Source organism: Sphaerodactylus townsendi, linkage group LG02 (genome assembly GCF_021028975.2).
Source record: "Sphaerodactylus townsendi isolate TG3544 linkage group LG02, MPM_Stown_v2.3, whole genome shotgun sequence".
NCBI lineage: Eukaryota > Metazoa > Chordata > Lepidosauria > Squamata > Sphaerodactylidae > Sphaerodactylus > Sphaerodactylus townsendi.
Window position 1 is genome coordinate 22,910,680 of NC_059426.1, and position 16,358 is coordinate 22,927,037.

The following is a 16,358-nucleotide window of genomic DNA, read 5'->3' on the forward strand; positions in this document are numbered from 1 at the left end:
ATATAAAAACAAGATGACTCGAGGACTGAAAACGAATAATGACTCAGATACAATAACTGGACTAGTAACAATGCTTTGGAGCTGGCAAACAAATGAAAAAAAAAAGATTCTAAGACCTTATAAGGTCTGTCTAGTAATCTGAAAATGTTATATTGGGATCCATTATGTAATGTGCACAGTATAGTGAGTAGAGCTCTCATATATTGTAATTTCAACTATTTTTTAGTATTTCTTTTTTTCCCAATCTGTTTAATATATTTTGATAAATAATAAAACATTATTTTTTAAAAGATCACCTAGTCCTTTGTTATGGGCCCAATAAGGACCAGACCCTTGTGGCATTTTTTCCAGGGGTCAAAGTCTTTCTAAAATGGCATTAGCAGCCACTGGTCAAACTTGTGGTTACCGTAACATCTAGTGTGGCTCTAAGGAAGACTCAATTAATATACTGCTTACATAGATCAGTCGTATATTGTGCCAGAAAATCGCTGAAGAATGCAAGCTTGTCTTTTCATACTGTAAGGTAGGTTCTCCCCTGCCTAGTCAATAGTATGGGAAATCTATAGTGTTTCACAAGATGAAGAAAACCCACTTGGGGGTGTTTGTATAATTTCTGCTCAGTCCCTGGTACAAGATAAAAAAGAATGAAAAACACAATTGCATGTTAAGAAAAGTGTAATGTTTGGCTGATTGTCTTGGGCTGTTTTGCTCACAAGTGGAAACACATATACCAGTGATGGCGAACCTTTTCGAGACCGAGTGCCCAAATTGCAACCCAAAATCCACTTATTTATCGCAAAGTGCCAACAGGGCAATTTAACCTGAATGCTGAGGTTTTAGTTTAGAAAAAAATGGTGGGCTCCGAGGCGCGCATTACTCAGGAGTAAGCTTGGTGGTAGTTTATGGTTTCGCTTTGAAGCAACCGTGCAACTCTTCCAACAGGTGAATCCCGACCCTAGGAGGATTGCGCTTTAGTTCTTCGCATGAAAATCAGTGGGGTTTAACAGCGCTTAACAGGGTTACCTACACTGCTTCCCCAAAACTAGGTCTTAGGTTTAATGCTAATAATCGAGCCCAGCGACCCAGGCCAGCCTAGATGTGTGTGTGTGGGGCGACTCTGTTTGCACGTGCCCATAGAGAGGGCTCTGAGTGCCACCTCTGGCACCCGTGCCATAGGTTCGCCACCACTGACATATACCCTAACCTTGTAGAGTTCCTCCAGGAGCAATGTGCCAGGTCGCCAGAGGTGGGAATTGCAGAGGCCCTGATCAACCCAGAGCCCAGTGAAGCAGGCAAGTATCACCAAGAGGACAGTATCAGCATATTGTGCCTAATAAAACATCTTGCTTGTTTTTCTGGAGGGAAGAGGCAAAGCAGAAGGGAGCCTTGAGCTAGAATTACCAACTTGGCTAGCATCTTGTCTAGTTTGCTGTACCTTCTCAAAAGATTTGCGTTCCATTTTCAATGAAGACTCAGACGTATTTCAGTACTATATTCATTACACCTGAAAAATAACCCATTTACGTCTCTGCCATACCAGTAACAGTCAGCAAAAAATGACTTATGTGCAGTGCCAATTTTTTTTTGGTTATTTGAGGCTATAGATGGCTTGGTTTAAGAATGTTTCATAAATAATTGAGGGCAGTATAGAAAGTACTATCACAGGTAGAAAGGCCATACAGTCTGCTACTTTGAATTCAGTCACAGTACAATAGTGCAGACCAGAACCATACAATCTTTTTAAAAAATGTTATCTGGATTCAAGCTCTGTTACTTTAGTTGCATGAGAGTCAGGTAGTTAACTAACTACAGTGGGTTCCTATGTGACTTCTTAAACAGTGGCAAAGGTAAGAAAGAACAAAATGGTTAATTTCTTAAGTCAGTTTGATGTAAAACTGCTTCAACTTAAACCTTGCTTTAAAATATGTTCTCACAATTTTAGTTCTGTTAATATCTAGATCAGGGGTAGGGAACCTGCGGCTCTCCAGATGTTCAGGAACTACAATTCCCATCAGCCCCTACCAGCATGGCCAATTGGCCATGCTGACAGAGGCTGATGGGAATTGCAGTTCCTGAACATCTGGAGAGCCGCAGGTTCCCTACCCCTGATCTAGATGTTCAAAATCATAAGGAAACCAAGGAGTGTGATTTTTTTCTTTGATGGCTCTGAGGCGACAGAATGGACTCTGCTGACTTATTAATACTTGCTGATCAATACTTGCTGATTGGCAAGAAATTGCTGTTCTAGAAGCCCTTTCATTTATTGTTGGTTTACTTCCTGAAGGCCAATTTTCAGCCTCACCTTAATTTTACTTATGAAGGTATTTTGGGTAACCTGCCTCAAACATGACAGATGACTGGAGAGGTTTTTCAAGAACTGAGGTGAACTTCACAAAATAGAGGCAAACGCATCGCACTTCTATAGCAAAGATGAACAGAGCCAGTGGATGCCAAGTTCTTCCAAAACGGGCATAAAAATCAACATAAACAAATATTAGTTTTATACTGACGATTGGAGGGATCATAAATTTAATCCAACATCTTCGTATCTTCTAGGCTGCATAGTCTTGCATGTGCCCACATGCGGCTCAGTAAACTTTGCATAGTAAGTGGTGTTGACAACTTTCCTCTTTGAGGTGGTAAAATCCTTGAGATGACATGGCTCATCTTACCATTTCCAGTTGCCTGTGGTAGCTTTCTTTTTTTAAAGTACTCCTATAGAAGCAACTACAAGCAGAAATCTAACTCTATAATCCAAGAACCTCTTGCTGACGTTGTTCTTTTTTTTCCAAATGTGAGGCAGAGCACAAAAATAATGAAACATCTTGCATGCAATCTGAAATAGCACAGACAATCAGGGCGTACCGCCCAGGGGGACATATGGGGCTGAATGTCCCTGGGCTGTAACCATTTAGTCATGTGGGGGGCAGAAAATCGCCTCCACACCCCTCCTTCTTCCCCCGGGTTCATACACTGACTTCAAGACCTGGTGGAAAAAACATTGTTTGGTTGTGGTGGGGGAGGGCAGTCGCCCATAGGGGGCGGGGTGTGTGTGTGGGAAATGCATATTTTGCACAGGGCTACATTTTCCCTAGATACGCCTGTGCAGAAAATTCTACTGATCCAGGATTCTAACATCTTATTGTTGTGCATGCATAGACCAGGTTTGCTGGGCACTCCTTACAAATAGCCAGTGGCAAAGAGACTATTCATGCAACTCTCCCCCAGGTGATTTCTGTCTCTGATTACAAATAGAATCCAGTAAATCCAAAGAATTCTAACAATGAAACAGGTGACTTATAGGCAAAATAAATATTTTATTGGCATAACAGCCCCCCTTTAAAAGAAAATCAGCCCTTAAGGTGTATTCCAAATACACTTATAAATCTTTGGACATACTTTCTACCTTCGGATATTGTGGTTATATGTTTACTAGTCATCAATACATACAGTCTTAAAATATTTTTATTAGCTGAAAACAAACAAAACCCTTACGGAATCCCAGTGGCATTCCAACATTGTTATATTTCAGCTATCTAGCATCCTGTAGACAAAAACCACATATGTACTAAAACCCTGCCTACCATCAAACATATCTATTGCAATCAATGCCACTTTCCCCTGGGCTCTAGCAAAACCTCAGAAGAAATGTCGAGGAAATAAAGGCCAAGTTCCATATAATACCCATTCAAAGTGATCAATCCGCTTCAAGTTACACACAACCGTTTCTTCGTTTTAAACTAGTGTTTTATAGACTTTTTAAAAGGAGGAAAAGACCTCCTTCTGATATAGCTGAGAAGTAGTCCATTTATATATTAAAACCATTTCTAAAAAGATAAAGGCACATCCCCAAGGAAAAAGAGAATTAAAGGAAGCAACACACATCGCAAATGGAATCTATGGCACAAAGAGAAGGCTTTCAGTGTAAGCATCCATAGTAGCTTTTCTTTTTCAGGTAAGTTCATGTCACTCTCTAAACACACTGCAAACAGCAGCTTCACCCCAGAGACAACAGCAATTTTTTTTTACAACAGGTTATTCTCTTTGTTTTTGAAGTGGCACTAAGTAACAGCAGTGACATTTTTATTGGTTGTTTCAAGCTCTCAGAATGAATCCGTTATTGCACAGTTAAATACCTCACAGAGGTCAGTGGCTTTTTAAAAATAAAATAAAATAGATGGATGATTCTAGTCTATTTATAACTGGGGTAGGTACAGGAACCTTCAAGTCTTATAAAGAACACAGCTCAACACAGAAATAAAAACTCTGGACAAGCGAACAGTAGGAAAACATACAAATAAATATTTAGGCTTGCAAGATAGCCAGATTTCTTGTGATAATTTCTGGGCAGTAGTAAAGATGCAGACTGTCACAATTGTGGAATGGGAACATCAAGATGGACACGACCTGCTACACAACTGCAGATGGTTTGCACAGTCTTCTCTTTTGTCCTCTTGAGTACAAACAGATAATTGCATCTACGTGTTCTTCACTGTCCTCGGAACATGGGTCAGCCTTTGAGGGGGGAAAAAGATATGAAGTAAATTTCAGTTGAAGTAAACATGTTCAAGGGTGAGTAAGCATGTTTAAGGAACTCCAGCCAATATACTCCTGGACACAGTGTCAATGATGCTCTGCAAACCCCGATGGTCTGGGACTAGGATAGTTAAAGGACTGCCCACTTATGAATCTGTTAAGACTATCTTCAGAAGCAATGCTTTGTGTGTCCACGTAATGTTGTGTGTGTTATTGTTAAATGTTCTGCCACGTTTTCAATGTCATCTTGTTATACAGGTCGTTTTGTAAACTATTCTGCAAGCTCTTTAGCCAGGAGTGTGAGATACCGATTTAAATAAAGCAAACTCTAATTAAGAGTGCTGGAAGCGATAGAAGGAGCTCTATGTAACTGTGTTGCGATTAAGGTTTCTATAAAGTGGAGGGGAAAAAGACATTTTCAGCAGTAACCGAAAGTTCAAAATGTATTTCTCATTCCTTAAAAAAAATACCCTTAAGTCTTTCCGCCAAACTACACATTGCATTTAATGACCTGGGTTGGGGTTTCCTGGACTCAACTCACCCTGCTATCACACAACAGCCATAAGGAATGGCATTTTAAAAGGTCTACAGGGACCTGATTTAGGTCTGAAATGGTCCAGGTTGAGGGAGTTATTTGCTTTTTTTGGGGGGGGGGTGTACATACTGCACAGGGAACCCAGACTCAACTTGGTAAAAAGTGTAACATGTAGTTTGGCTCTTTCTTTTAGTTAATACAGATTAAGAAGGTTTGGAGAAGTTACCTGTGGTACCTGCTCATGGCTGTGTTTCCTGCTTAGTGCTTCCTCTGTTTGGGGAAGAGACAGCTGCTAACAGACCACTCACGATTTCCCGTCTGATTTCACCAACAATAGATTCTTTAATCTGAAATAAGATCACATTATAGTTTACCTAAGTTAAGCAAGGTAGGTTTTTTTACAGATTCCTGTAGAAATAAATTTATATACCCCATTGCTAAAGATTAAGAGCTAGTAAAGCAAAAACACACAAAAAATGAGAAAAAGAATGATACCTAATACAATAAATTGCTGCACTGTCTATTTCTCACACCTCAAATGCCCATTATATTCACAGTACCATCCTCTGTATAGCACACTGCACAGGACAATTACAATTTAAAGTAGTATATACACATATATGCAGATTTTAAAATATAAGTCATATGTGCACGATGCTTTCATTTCAAAATAAGTTACTCCTCTCAATGGTACAGTAATATTAAAATTTATTGTCATAGATTTATTGCAGTACCAAATAGAATCAGACGGGCATTACAGAGCTTTGAAATTATTATTCACCCTGTGCTGGATTACCCACATTATCTTAAACCCCCACCCCATATGGCTCCCTTTATAAGAAAATCTTAAAAGATGGAAACTGCTCCAGTATAAAACAACTTAACTGACTAGAGGTGCTCATGTGACTTCCAGAACTCTTATGGATGGGGCTGATTTTGTCTTTATTTCCCCCATGGAGGCAATGCTGGTAGCTTTTTTGGTACACTATTGGTGTGACTATGTTAAGCTATTTGTGAAAGCAACACTTGCTACTACAAAGCAGTTTTGCATGCCCAAACAAGCATTCTATGTTCAGACCCATTTTTACCATTGGACGGTTCTAGAAAATAGCTGATGGAGGGAATTGATGGCCTATTCATCCTTCTCCACCAATCTGCTTTCCAATCCTCCTTCTGCCCTGGAACACAAAGGCAGAAGCAGTGGATATCTGTTGTCGTACACATCTTTCCAGCCAGTGCAAAGATGACCACACCAGCTAACCACCACTCCTTTCCTTTGAGCCAGAAACCCAAGGGCAGTGGTACTAAACTTTTGGGAAGGCTGGCCGCAGATTGCCTGCTCTCCTTTTGATGCCCCCAAACTAGATTTTATACCATCTCTGGCTCTGCCCTGTATTACATCTTCATTTTTGGCATTGCTGGCCCCCTCCCGGCCTTAGGATCGGACGCCAATGATAGATTAATATGGGTTTTATGATAATGCTGCTATTGTGCTTTAAGGGATTTTAATGTTCAATGTTTATAATTTGTATTTCATTGCGTACTGCCTGTTACTGTACACTGCCCAGAGCCCCTCGGGGGTTGGGCGATCTATAAAATCTAATAATAAACAAACAAAAAACGTGGTGGGGTAGATAGGACCTGTATCCTACCACTCCACTGAGCAAAGTTTGAAGCCTTCCTCCAGTTTAAGGAGCCTTTAATGTAGAGGAAAGGTCACATAGAGCAGCATGCTCACCCTGTTATGGAGGCAGTCAGCTGGATTGAACCATCTGCTAAGGAATCTTCCTCCAACACAACGGGCTCTTCTGTTGGAGGAAACACCATTTAAGTTGGAGAATGGTTCTTTAGAAGATGGTTGGATCCATCCACTGCTTCCATATTAGGGTGAGTGTACAACACTTTGGGCTTTCCCCCATATTAAATGTATTTCAGGTATATAATTTTGGCTTATAAAACCACTAAAATATCTAATATCTTCTAGGTCAGGTAGATCACTCAAAAGTGAGTCAGAAATACCCTATGTACAACATGATTAATGCTATCCACATAAATAACCAATGTGGCTACTTGTGGCACACCAGTTGGCAGAGAGAGTGGTGAGAATGCCCTATCTTCTGGGCAAAGCCTTGGAGATCACCACTGAAGTGGCTCTAGTGGCACAAAGTGGTGACAAAATATCTTGAGCCACGCTTGGGGCAACCAGTCCCAGTTTCTCTCTTTCCTGAGCCACAAGTCAATGGATCAGTGCTGCCAGTTGTGGCTACCTACATATATAGCTCTGCTTCACCTGCCTGCTGCTACACGGGTGACAGAGAACATGTATGGACCTCTTCTAGCACCATGCAGTTTGCTACTTTCGGATCAGGGCAACTTCTACTTGCCCTAGCCAGTGGTGGTGAACCTTTGGCACTCCAGATGTTATGGACTACAATTCCCATCAGCCCCTGCCAGCATAGCCAATTGGCCATGCTGGCAGGGGCTGATGGGAATTGTAGTCCATAACATCTGGAGTGCCAAAGGTTCGCCACCACAGCCCTAGGCAAGCAGCAAATGATAAGGCTGTGAAATCATCTGACAACAGAAACAAAGGCAGATTCCGCATGGGCTAAAAACAGCGGTGGAAAACGGTGTAAACCCCTTTACACTGTTTTAAACTATTTTACACCATTTTTACACGGCTGTTTTTGGCCCATGCGGAATCCGCTAAAGACTGTATTCCAAAACAAGCAATGAATGCTTCTTAAATTAACAGAGTTAACTGATGGGGAAAACAAGAGGACGGATTCATCTTTGTGAAAAGAAACAGGCCTAGGAACTATTCCTGTTCTATTCCTGGCTTAGCCCCAGCCAGACTTCCTGTGTGACCTTGGCAGGATGTTGCAAGCCCTCTACTCCAAAGCTTGCTCACAGTTAGGAGTAATTCTTGTGCCCTTTCTCAAAGGAGTTGAGCAGCTCCGTTAAGAAATATTTGATAAGGATTTGTTTTCTCCTCTAAATGCCTATACCAAAGAAAGCAACCCTGGGCCTCACAACTAGTTTGCTTAAAAAAGAAAAAGAAAATGAAAGTAGGAGTCGTAGAAGTTTGGCTAGGGCTGTGTAGAAGTGAACAGCCATCTTGTTCCTTGGTCAGCTTTGGTTGAGTCTAGGAGCTGGCATCTTCAGAGGTGTATCACAGAGCGAAGTCCGTTACACACTGTGGTGTGTAACAAACTTCCCTCTGTGATACATCTCTGAAGATGCCAGCCACACATGCAGGTGAACGTTAGGAACAAGATCTACCAGACCACGGCCACACAGCCCGGAAAACCCACAACAACCAGTTGAATCCAGCCGTGAAAGCCTTCGACAATACAGAAAACAAAAGGTTTTTCAGGTAATTATATTCCTAAAGGATATTTAAAAACAAACAGAATGTCTTCCCAGAAATAACATTTTGCATGTTCTTGACTAATAGGTAAATTACATATATGTAATGAAGACCAGCTGTTTCCAGAGAAACTTCTCGGAAACTGATGTCTTTAAAATGTCCTAAGGCGACATTTCTTGGGTCTTCCAGTGGACTGGCATTTACAAAGAAAACAGAGGCGATTTCTGGTAAGTTTCCTGCTTCAAACTTGAACTTTGCTCCTCACACTGTTCCTGAGGGCTCAGTGACTCACAGAAGCACGATTTCAGGGACACAGAATCATGCAGTGGGAAGAGGCGATTGGGAAAATGCCTTCTTTTGTTCCAAGGAATCAATCCTCATCTTACCATCCTACCAGGGTGGCTTTTTGTTTTCTCCTCTAAATGCCTATACCAGGGTCTTGAAAAGTAAGTGATGGGCCCATAAATATTATCCCATCTACTGAAATGTACATAATTCTCTCTGATTCAGTTTGTTTAAATCTGTAGTTCATCAATAACCAATAGATCAACTTATTTAAACGTGGAAATGTCAGTATACATTATTGCTTTCCATAACTGGAGATGAAATGGAGTATTTTAAAGGGCTTGTCTGCATGTTTCGCAATCCAAAAAAGAACAGTTAACCATCTTGGCATTTTTCAGTGCTCTTCTGTGGGAGTGTATTCATTTATCGGACGGGCTAGCGGGTTCTTTTTCATTCCAGAAAATAGTTACAGGTCAAAGCTCAAGCACATTACAGTCCACTCAGGCACGCTCTTAAACACTGCACAGTTTTTATAGTTTTTTGTTTTAAGAAATGACATAATTCAAGTACACAGAAGGAGGAAAAATAATTCAAAAAGCCACAAGTTTAGCTTTTGTATCAAAATATCAAGAATGCATACTAATAGATTCCTGGGCAATAGATTCACTCTGTTTTGGAAGTGGATGCTTTTGGTATGTACAAGATGCAAATGTGGATTCAATGGTTTGCCTGTAGGCGCTGGGTGGGAAAAAACCCTCTCGTAATACATACAAATTAAATCATTTGGTCAACTTCTGTTTGTGAGAGGTTACTGAAAGGAATGTCTGTAAACAGAGAGCCACAAAGAAAGTTGCCTTGAGAGGCCATTTATTTTAAAAGGGCATCTGTCTCTCCCCCATAATTCCTCTGAATTATATAGGCATCATGGAGACTCAGAGCGGCAATAGAGACCAAATCCACCCCACTTCATGGTCTCAGTAATGTACAAAAACGTTTAACAAGGTCCAGGGCTTCTCTGTCTCATCACTTGCTGGGTTTACACCAGATACTATGGAAAGTACATCGCATTGGTGATGGCTTTAGAGCATAGCCATGTTGGTTTATAGTGGAAGATGGCTTCAGAGGGTACATTGGTGATGATGTCAGAGGGTAGCCATGTTGGTCTACAGTGGAAGAGCTGGTCCACTACCAGGTTATGAGCTTTTGAGAGTGAAAGCTCCCTCCATCAGATATCTGATGGAGGGAGCTTTGACACTCGAAAAGTCTGCTCTGGAAATCTTGTTGGTCTCTAAGGAGCTACTGGACTTGAACCTGATCTCCTGTTGATTCTGACAATCTCTAAAGCCCAGTATGAAGCAAAAGCCCAAACTCATCCCTCTTCCCTTTTAGTCTCTCGCTAGGCCAGGAGCTTTGAGCATGGATTGGCGCGCGCGTGTGTGTGTGTGTGTGTGTGTGTGTGTGTGTGTGTGTGTGTGTGTGTGTGTGTGTGTGTGTGTGTGTGTGTGTGTGTGTGTGTGTGTGTGTGTGTGTGTAAGTTTAGAATGTTTCCACAGATGCCATTTCAGATTGGACGACAAGACATTTGCATTATATAGTTATGGCCTTAATACAGAGAAAAAGAAAGAAGGGGGGATTGAAAAGATGTCCCTAGACTATTTTTTTTCCCTGTCAGGTTGAAGCCAACTTATAGTGACCCTATAACATTTTCACGACACGAGACACTCTGAGGTGGCTGGCCATTGCTTGTCCTGGTATTCCTTGGTGGGCTCCCATCCAAATACTAACCAAGGCTTAGCTTCCAAGATCTGACGAGATCTGGTTAGCCTGGGCTACCCAGTTCAGGGCTCCCTACACATAAAATGTCTATATAAATAATTATGGGTAAACTACTCACAGACGCTTGTGTTCAGAAATGGGCTATGTAAAAAGATCTCTTCCCCTTCCAACACTGAACAGATGGTCAGGGCTGTGGTCGGTTGAGGAAGGTTGGAAGCAAAGTCTGTCTTCCAATATTCACTTGGTTACAATTAAAAACACTGATTAATACTCATGAAGTACAAGAGTGCTGTCCCTTGCTAGACCACAATGCACACATTTCACTAGTTTTATCTAGTTCACTGGCCTTTAGTGGACTCCTCAAGTGACCCCAGTTGGCTACTGTCTTTTTGTAAAAAGGGCATTTATCTACCTGGACGTGGCTTAACTGTTGCATCACTGAGCATGAGGAGGACTTGTAGTGCTGTGGTGAAACCCACACTTTCCATGGGACAGTCCCCTGAGTTCAGCCTGTCTCTCCAGTCACAAGGATCTGAACTAGCAAGTCCACCTGTGATGGTGGAGATGGCTAGATAGATAACTTGTGGGAGTGGCTGAAATATAGTCTTTCTGGCCTGGTTCCCACATAACATTCCTTGAGGAATGACTCACAACAGACCTGCTCTAGAACAAACTGACATTTGGCTGATCAAAGACAACTCTTTTTTCCTAAAGATTCCCTCTGGACCCTGCGTGGTCAGTTTTCCCTTGTCCTACCCTTACTCTGAGCTCTCCCTGAGTAACTTCATCCAATTAAAAACCTTCAGTTAAAGAAAGGTTTATAAAGACAAGCCATCCTGAGGGGAAAACCTCGAGCCAGATTGTTCTTACCTCTCGGATGACTTGCTGCAGTTCATCGCTCTCCGAGCTTCTCTGAACCTCCTCGACAGAAGGTGCAAGAACCCCCTTGTCAAGTTTTGGTTCAACCTCCGATCTGGTGGTCGCGGGGTCCTCAGAGCATTCGGGTGCTTGCACTATCCCTGCTCTTGCTGGTGGAGCGGGCATCAGGGCAACACAGGCACGATACACTTTTTTGCTCTGGGGCTTGGCCTTGACGGTCACCTCAGATGAACGTGCGCCACCTTTCCTGCTGGCTTGACTAGAACACACCGACGAAGAATCTGAATTTCCATGATCAAAAGATTCTGAATTTGCTTCCACAGGATTCTCCATCCCAAGCTCTCCCAGCCCCAACTCTGACTTCAGAAACGATTGCTCTCTCATGAGTTCAGAAACCTGTGGATTGAAGGAGGCGAGAAAGGTCAGCTATTTCGCCTATTGTCTTGACAAAATGGCGGACATCCAATCTCTTGCCACAGGACAGAATACGAAATAGTTTCTCACGCTTTGACAATGACCCATCTACCAAATGAAGAGGGATGCACAACATTCTCAAGCCTAGCAAGAATCTGACAGTCAACTCCTGCTGCTGTTAATCCTTCTCTGTCTTTATCTCCCCTAGAAAATCTCCCCTCTTTCTCTTCCCCCCCCCCAAGCCAATCCCCCCTTCTTTCTTTTTCTCTGTATTAAGGCCATAATTCTGTGCACAATTACTTGATAGTAAACTTTGTTCAAGTGGATAGGACTCATCCCGAACAAAACAGCATAGGATTGAGCTGCTAATCCAATCACTACTGATGCATATCTTTTACACTGAATGAGCAGTTCCATTGAATGCAGTAGTTCTCCTCTCCTGAATGTGTGAAGATGCTTTATGCCGAGTTGGAGCCTTGATTCTTAAAGATCAATATTGTCTCCTAAAACTGGTAGCAGCTCTCTAGGATTGAAGGCTGAGATCTTTTATATCATCTACTGGTTTGGTCCATTCAACTGGAGAAGCCAGGAATCGAATTTGAGACCTCCAGCGTGCCAGGAAAATGCTCGACCACCGAGCCATCATCCCTCCTTCTAAAACACTTCTACTGAACTGAAATTATGGGCATTCCTGTCTTGGCTCTCTTCGTTTACTTACCGGCTCCATCACATTCAGTGGAGAAATGCATGATAAGTTGTCAGCGCTTCTGCTTCCATACATGCCCTGCAACGAAACAGCAGAAACTCAGAACACTGAACCTTTTAGAAACAATCATAACTTTAAGGAAGCGTTGAGACACTGAGCCAGAAAAGCAGCTGGAGAAGCAACACATTTTCTGGCATATGAGAACTTGGAACGAATCCAATCACGAATCTAATAGGAGAGAATTTTTGAAAAAATAATTATGTAGGTTTATCACTGTTGTTGCCCACAATGTTTCAGAGTTTTCTTCTGTACTTGACTCCTCAAAAGTAAAAAAATACTCTGATGCTGCAAAGGGTAACCTTTCATTTGCTGGTAGAATTCAGTGAACAAAAATGTTCCACCCAGAATGTCAGCATCAGCAGGCTAACTGAACAAAAAGAATCTGAATTTACTCCATCAGAGATGTCCTTCAGGTACAGTGAGTCAAAGTGGCTCTGCATGTAATGCTCTCCATTCTCTTCCAATCACCTGGGCAGTGTGATAAGCGTGGGGTATGGTAGGATCAGACATGCAGGTGATTGGTCAGATGGATTTGTGGTTGAAAGGACCCAATGTCATGAACTTTCAACTCCAAATCCATTGCCTGTCAGCTGGTGTGACCAGCATCTTGGTTGTCTTCACAGAGATGGCTGCTTCACCCTGAGCCGATTGCTATGGGGAGACAGGAGGAACCTATACTAGGTTCCACACCTCCTCGTACAAATGGTCCTGCATTCAATACAACAGTTTCTGTCTGGAGTTGTGCTGGCCCCTGGAGACATGTTTATGCAACAAAACCAGGCAGGGTACCAGAGGAACTGGGGGTGCGACTGGAAGATAGCACTACAGCATCAGAATATTTTAAAGGCACAGTGATTCAATTCAGTGGTATGTTGAACCCCTAAAGCAAAACACTGTTCCAGTGATTTGTGTCTGCCTTCTTCAAAGCACAGCTCCTGGTGTCATAGGCTTGGAAACAGGTCTATATGGTGTGTGCTAAACTGGATTAAATTACAGAATATGGAACCACTTGGAAAAAATATCACTGTACCCTAAAAGAAAATGCCAGGTTCATGTTGCTGTTCTAATAATATAACAATGAGCTGGAGTGAGGCAGTTATCACTGATACAGCCAGGGCTTTGATTTTTCCCAGAAGGCAAAAGTATTGTTTGTTTACAAATGAGCACACAAATGAAATATCTGTGCAGGGATATTCTCTGTGAAGCACTGCGGATCCTAAGAGCAAGGTGACTTTTGTAAATACTTCTTTCTGAGCTACATGGATGATTGTAGCAATTTGCACCCACCATGTGCATTTGTGGTCTGTAAGGTGACGATACATGTAAATTCCTAAGCTGGTCTTCAAGAGTAAGTAGACGTTCCTCCAACTGCATTTCTAATTCCTGAAGCTCCATCCGAACGGATTTTCTCAGTGTCTGGAGCTGATCAGCTTCATACCTAAATCAGAAGGAAAATCAATGGAAAAGAGAAAATACCCTGTTAGCAGAACAGAAGACAATGTGATCATCAGAAACAAATGAGGAACTTATTCTGGGTGAGAAGAGTGGCATGCTGTCTGCTGCCTGTTCACATGTAATCTATGGTGGCGGGGGATCTTCAGTCTTTCCAAAGGTAAGATGCTAACAAACATGGGACAAATTGAGTTTCAAGCATGCAAAGGAAGTCATGTGACATCGTGCTCATGTGACAAGAAGACAAGGATCGAGATGTGTGACCTAGGCTAGGGGTGACAGCATGACACTAAGAGCCAGGGACAGGAAACCTAAGTCACACATCAGTAACAGGCTAATACCCCAATCCAGATGGGCAGGAAATAGCCACAGGGAGCAGTGGGGTGCTACACTGACGTGTTTGTTCCCTCTGTCAGCGTGAGGGGTGCCCCCACTGGCAAAGAGGGCGGAGGTGCCAGCGGCCGGTCAGCCCACAACTTTACAGCATTAAATCCTGGAAGTTCAAGGCGCTGCAGACACTGGCGGACAGGGAGGCGGGCCAGGGCAATCCTGGGGGTGGAGTTGACTAACATTCCACCAGCGTTCCATCCCAGGAATGCTGGCCCCTGGACCTTCGGATGGCCAATGGGGCTATTTGAGGGGCAGGAGGGGCCGCCTGTAAGTATCAAAGGTGCAGATGGATCCTCTTTATCAATGAATGACTTTGCCTTGTGTCCGGTTGCTCCTGTCAATATGTGTCCAAAGAAAGAAGTAGGAAGCCTAGCATTCTTGCACACTAGCAGTGGATTCCTCCAAAAAGAAACAAATTATATATGCTATAACGGACTGTGACATAGCAGGCAGAGCTCGATGATCCATTTGAGGCTCTGTTTTGTTTTTTAGAGCTGGCCAGAAAATCCATTGGAATGTCTGTTAAAAGGAAAATTGCCCTTTTGGGAAAGACTGTAAGGCTTGCCAAGCTAACTGGAATATTTAAAAAATCACTGTGAATTACATGCTATATAGAGCGCAGTATGACCCATCTATGTTAGAACTGAAAAAATGGAGTAGGTTCCACAGGTGGAGGATGTTTGCAATGAGAAGTGCAAGAAGCTATGAATAGAACCATGGCTTTGGATCCATCACAACCCTCATTTTCCTCCACTCACAGATGGTAACCTCTGCAGTGACACAGAACCGGTATTTTAGAAAATTAAACCGAATGGGTACATGAACCTACTTTATACTATGTTGGACCATCAGCCTTAAGCAGTGGCGTAGGGAGGTTAAGAGCTCGTGTATCTAATCTGGAGGAACCAGGTTTGATTCCCAGCTCTGCCACCTGAGCTGTGGAGGCTTATCTGGGGAATTCAGATTAGCCTGTACGCTCCCACACATGCCAGCTGGGTGACCTTGGGCTAGTCACAGTTTCTCGGAGCTCTCTCAACCCTACCCACCTCACAGGGTGTTTGTTGTGAGAGGGGAAGGGCAAGGAGATTGTAAGCCCCTTTGAGTCTCCTGCAGGAGAGAAAGGGGGGATATAAATCCAAACTCTTCTTCTTCTTCTTCTTAAGCTTGGTACTCTGACAGGGAGTGACTCTCTGGGAATGTAAACTGGCTATTCATGGCACTTATTATACCAGCCTTGCAACTGGAGATGGCGGGAATTGAACCTTAGAACTTCTGCGTGCAAAGAAGATGCTGTACCTCTAAGCCACTGGAGCCCCTTCCCAATTGTCTGAAGTTTGTACATGCACAAAAGAGACTGCATAGTGGACCTCAGAGTTGAGACTCTCTTGGTAAGATCATCGCAGCCACTGAAAATTGATTTTTTGAGCAATCACAATTCCACCAAAAAAAAAACAAAACTACACGATCTACCACAAGGTGGCTGCAAAGATCCCCTGTTGTCATTGAGGAAGAAAGCCTAAACATCCAAACCACCCCTTGTGGAAATGCAGAAAGCCCTTTAGAATAGGAACTTGAAGTTAAATGAAGAGAACTTACCAAAAGGGGAGAGGTCATAATAAAAGGACGAAAAGCTGACAGAAGTACTCTTGACAGAAGCATTCTGACCAAGTGGAGAGGAGAGAGGTTGCCGTGATCAGTATGAGCCATGAGCAGAAACAAAGGATTTCAGCAGCAGAGGAAGCAACTGGGCGCTGGTTCTAGGTATGCATTACAGGAAGGAGGAGAAAGCGCTGCGCCAGTTTGCTTGGGGTGGGGTGGAGAACAGGAGGTTTGTGATTTATTCAGGGCTGTTCGCCTAGGAAGAAAGAGTGCTCTGAGAACGAAAGAGAACCAAGTGTGCGTATATAGATTTTAGCAGACGTAGGGAACGGAGCACATGCACAAACATAACTAGA

At 42.7% G+C, this 16,358-nt stretch overlaps 1 protein-coding gene across 6 annotated transcripts in view; it reads right to left on the minus strand.

Moving 5' to 3' along the window:
* Nucleotides 1-3,297: 3,297 nt before the first annotated feature.
* Nucleotides 3,298-16,358, minus strand: part of ITPRID2 (ITPR interacting domain containing 2) — an 87,877-nt gene continuing 74,816 nt past the window's right edge. For 3 of the 6 annotated variants that reach the window (XM_048485970.1, XM_048485973.1, XM_048485972.1), the window contains exons 14-18: nucleotides 13,849-13,999; nucleotides 12,514-12,579; nucleotides 11,373-11,777; nucleotides 5,298-5,418; nucleotides 3,298-4,515 (exon numbers count right to left, since the gene is read on the minus strand). In XM_048485970.1, coding sequence (XP_048341927.1) covers nucleotides 5,311-5,418; nucleotides 11,373-11,777; nucleotides 12,514-12,579; nucleotides 13,849-13,999 — 730 coding nt within the window. In that variant the 3' untranslated portion in view covers nucleotides 3,298-4,515; nucleotides 5,298-5,310. Of the gene's footprint in view, nucleotides 4,516-5,297; nucleotides 5,419-11,372; nucleotides 11,778-12,513; nucleotides 12,580-13,848; nucleotides 14,000-15,999; nucleotides 16,064-16,085; nucleotides 16,259-16,358 lie in introns of those variants that run through there. The other 3 variants (XM_048485971.1, XM_048485975.1, XM_048485974.1) reach the window with 3 other exon arrangements.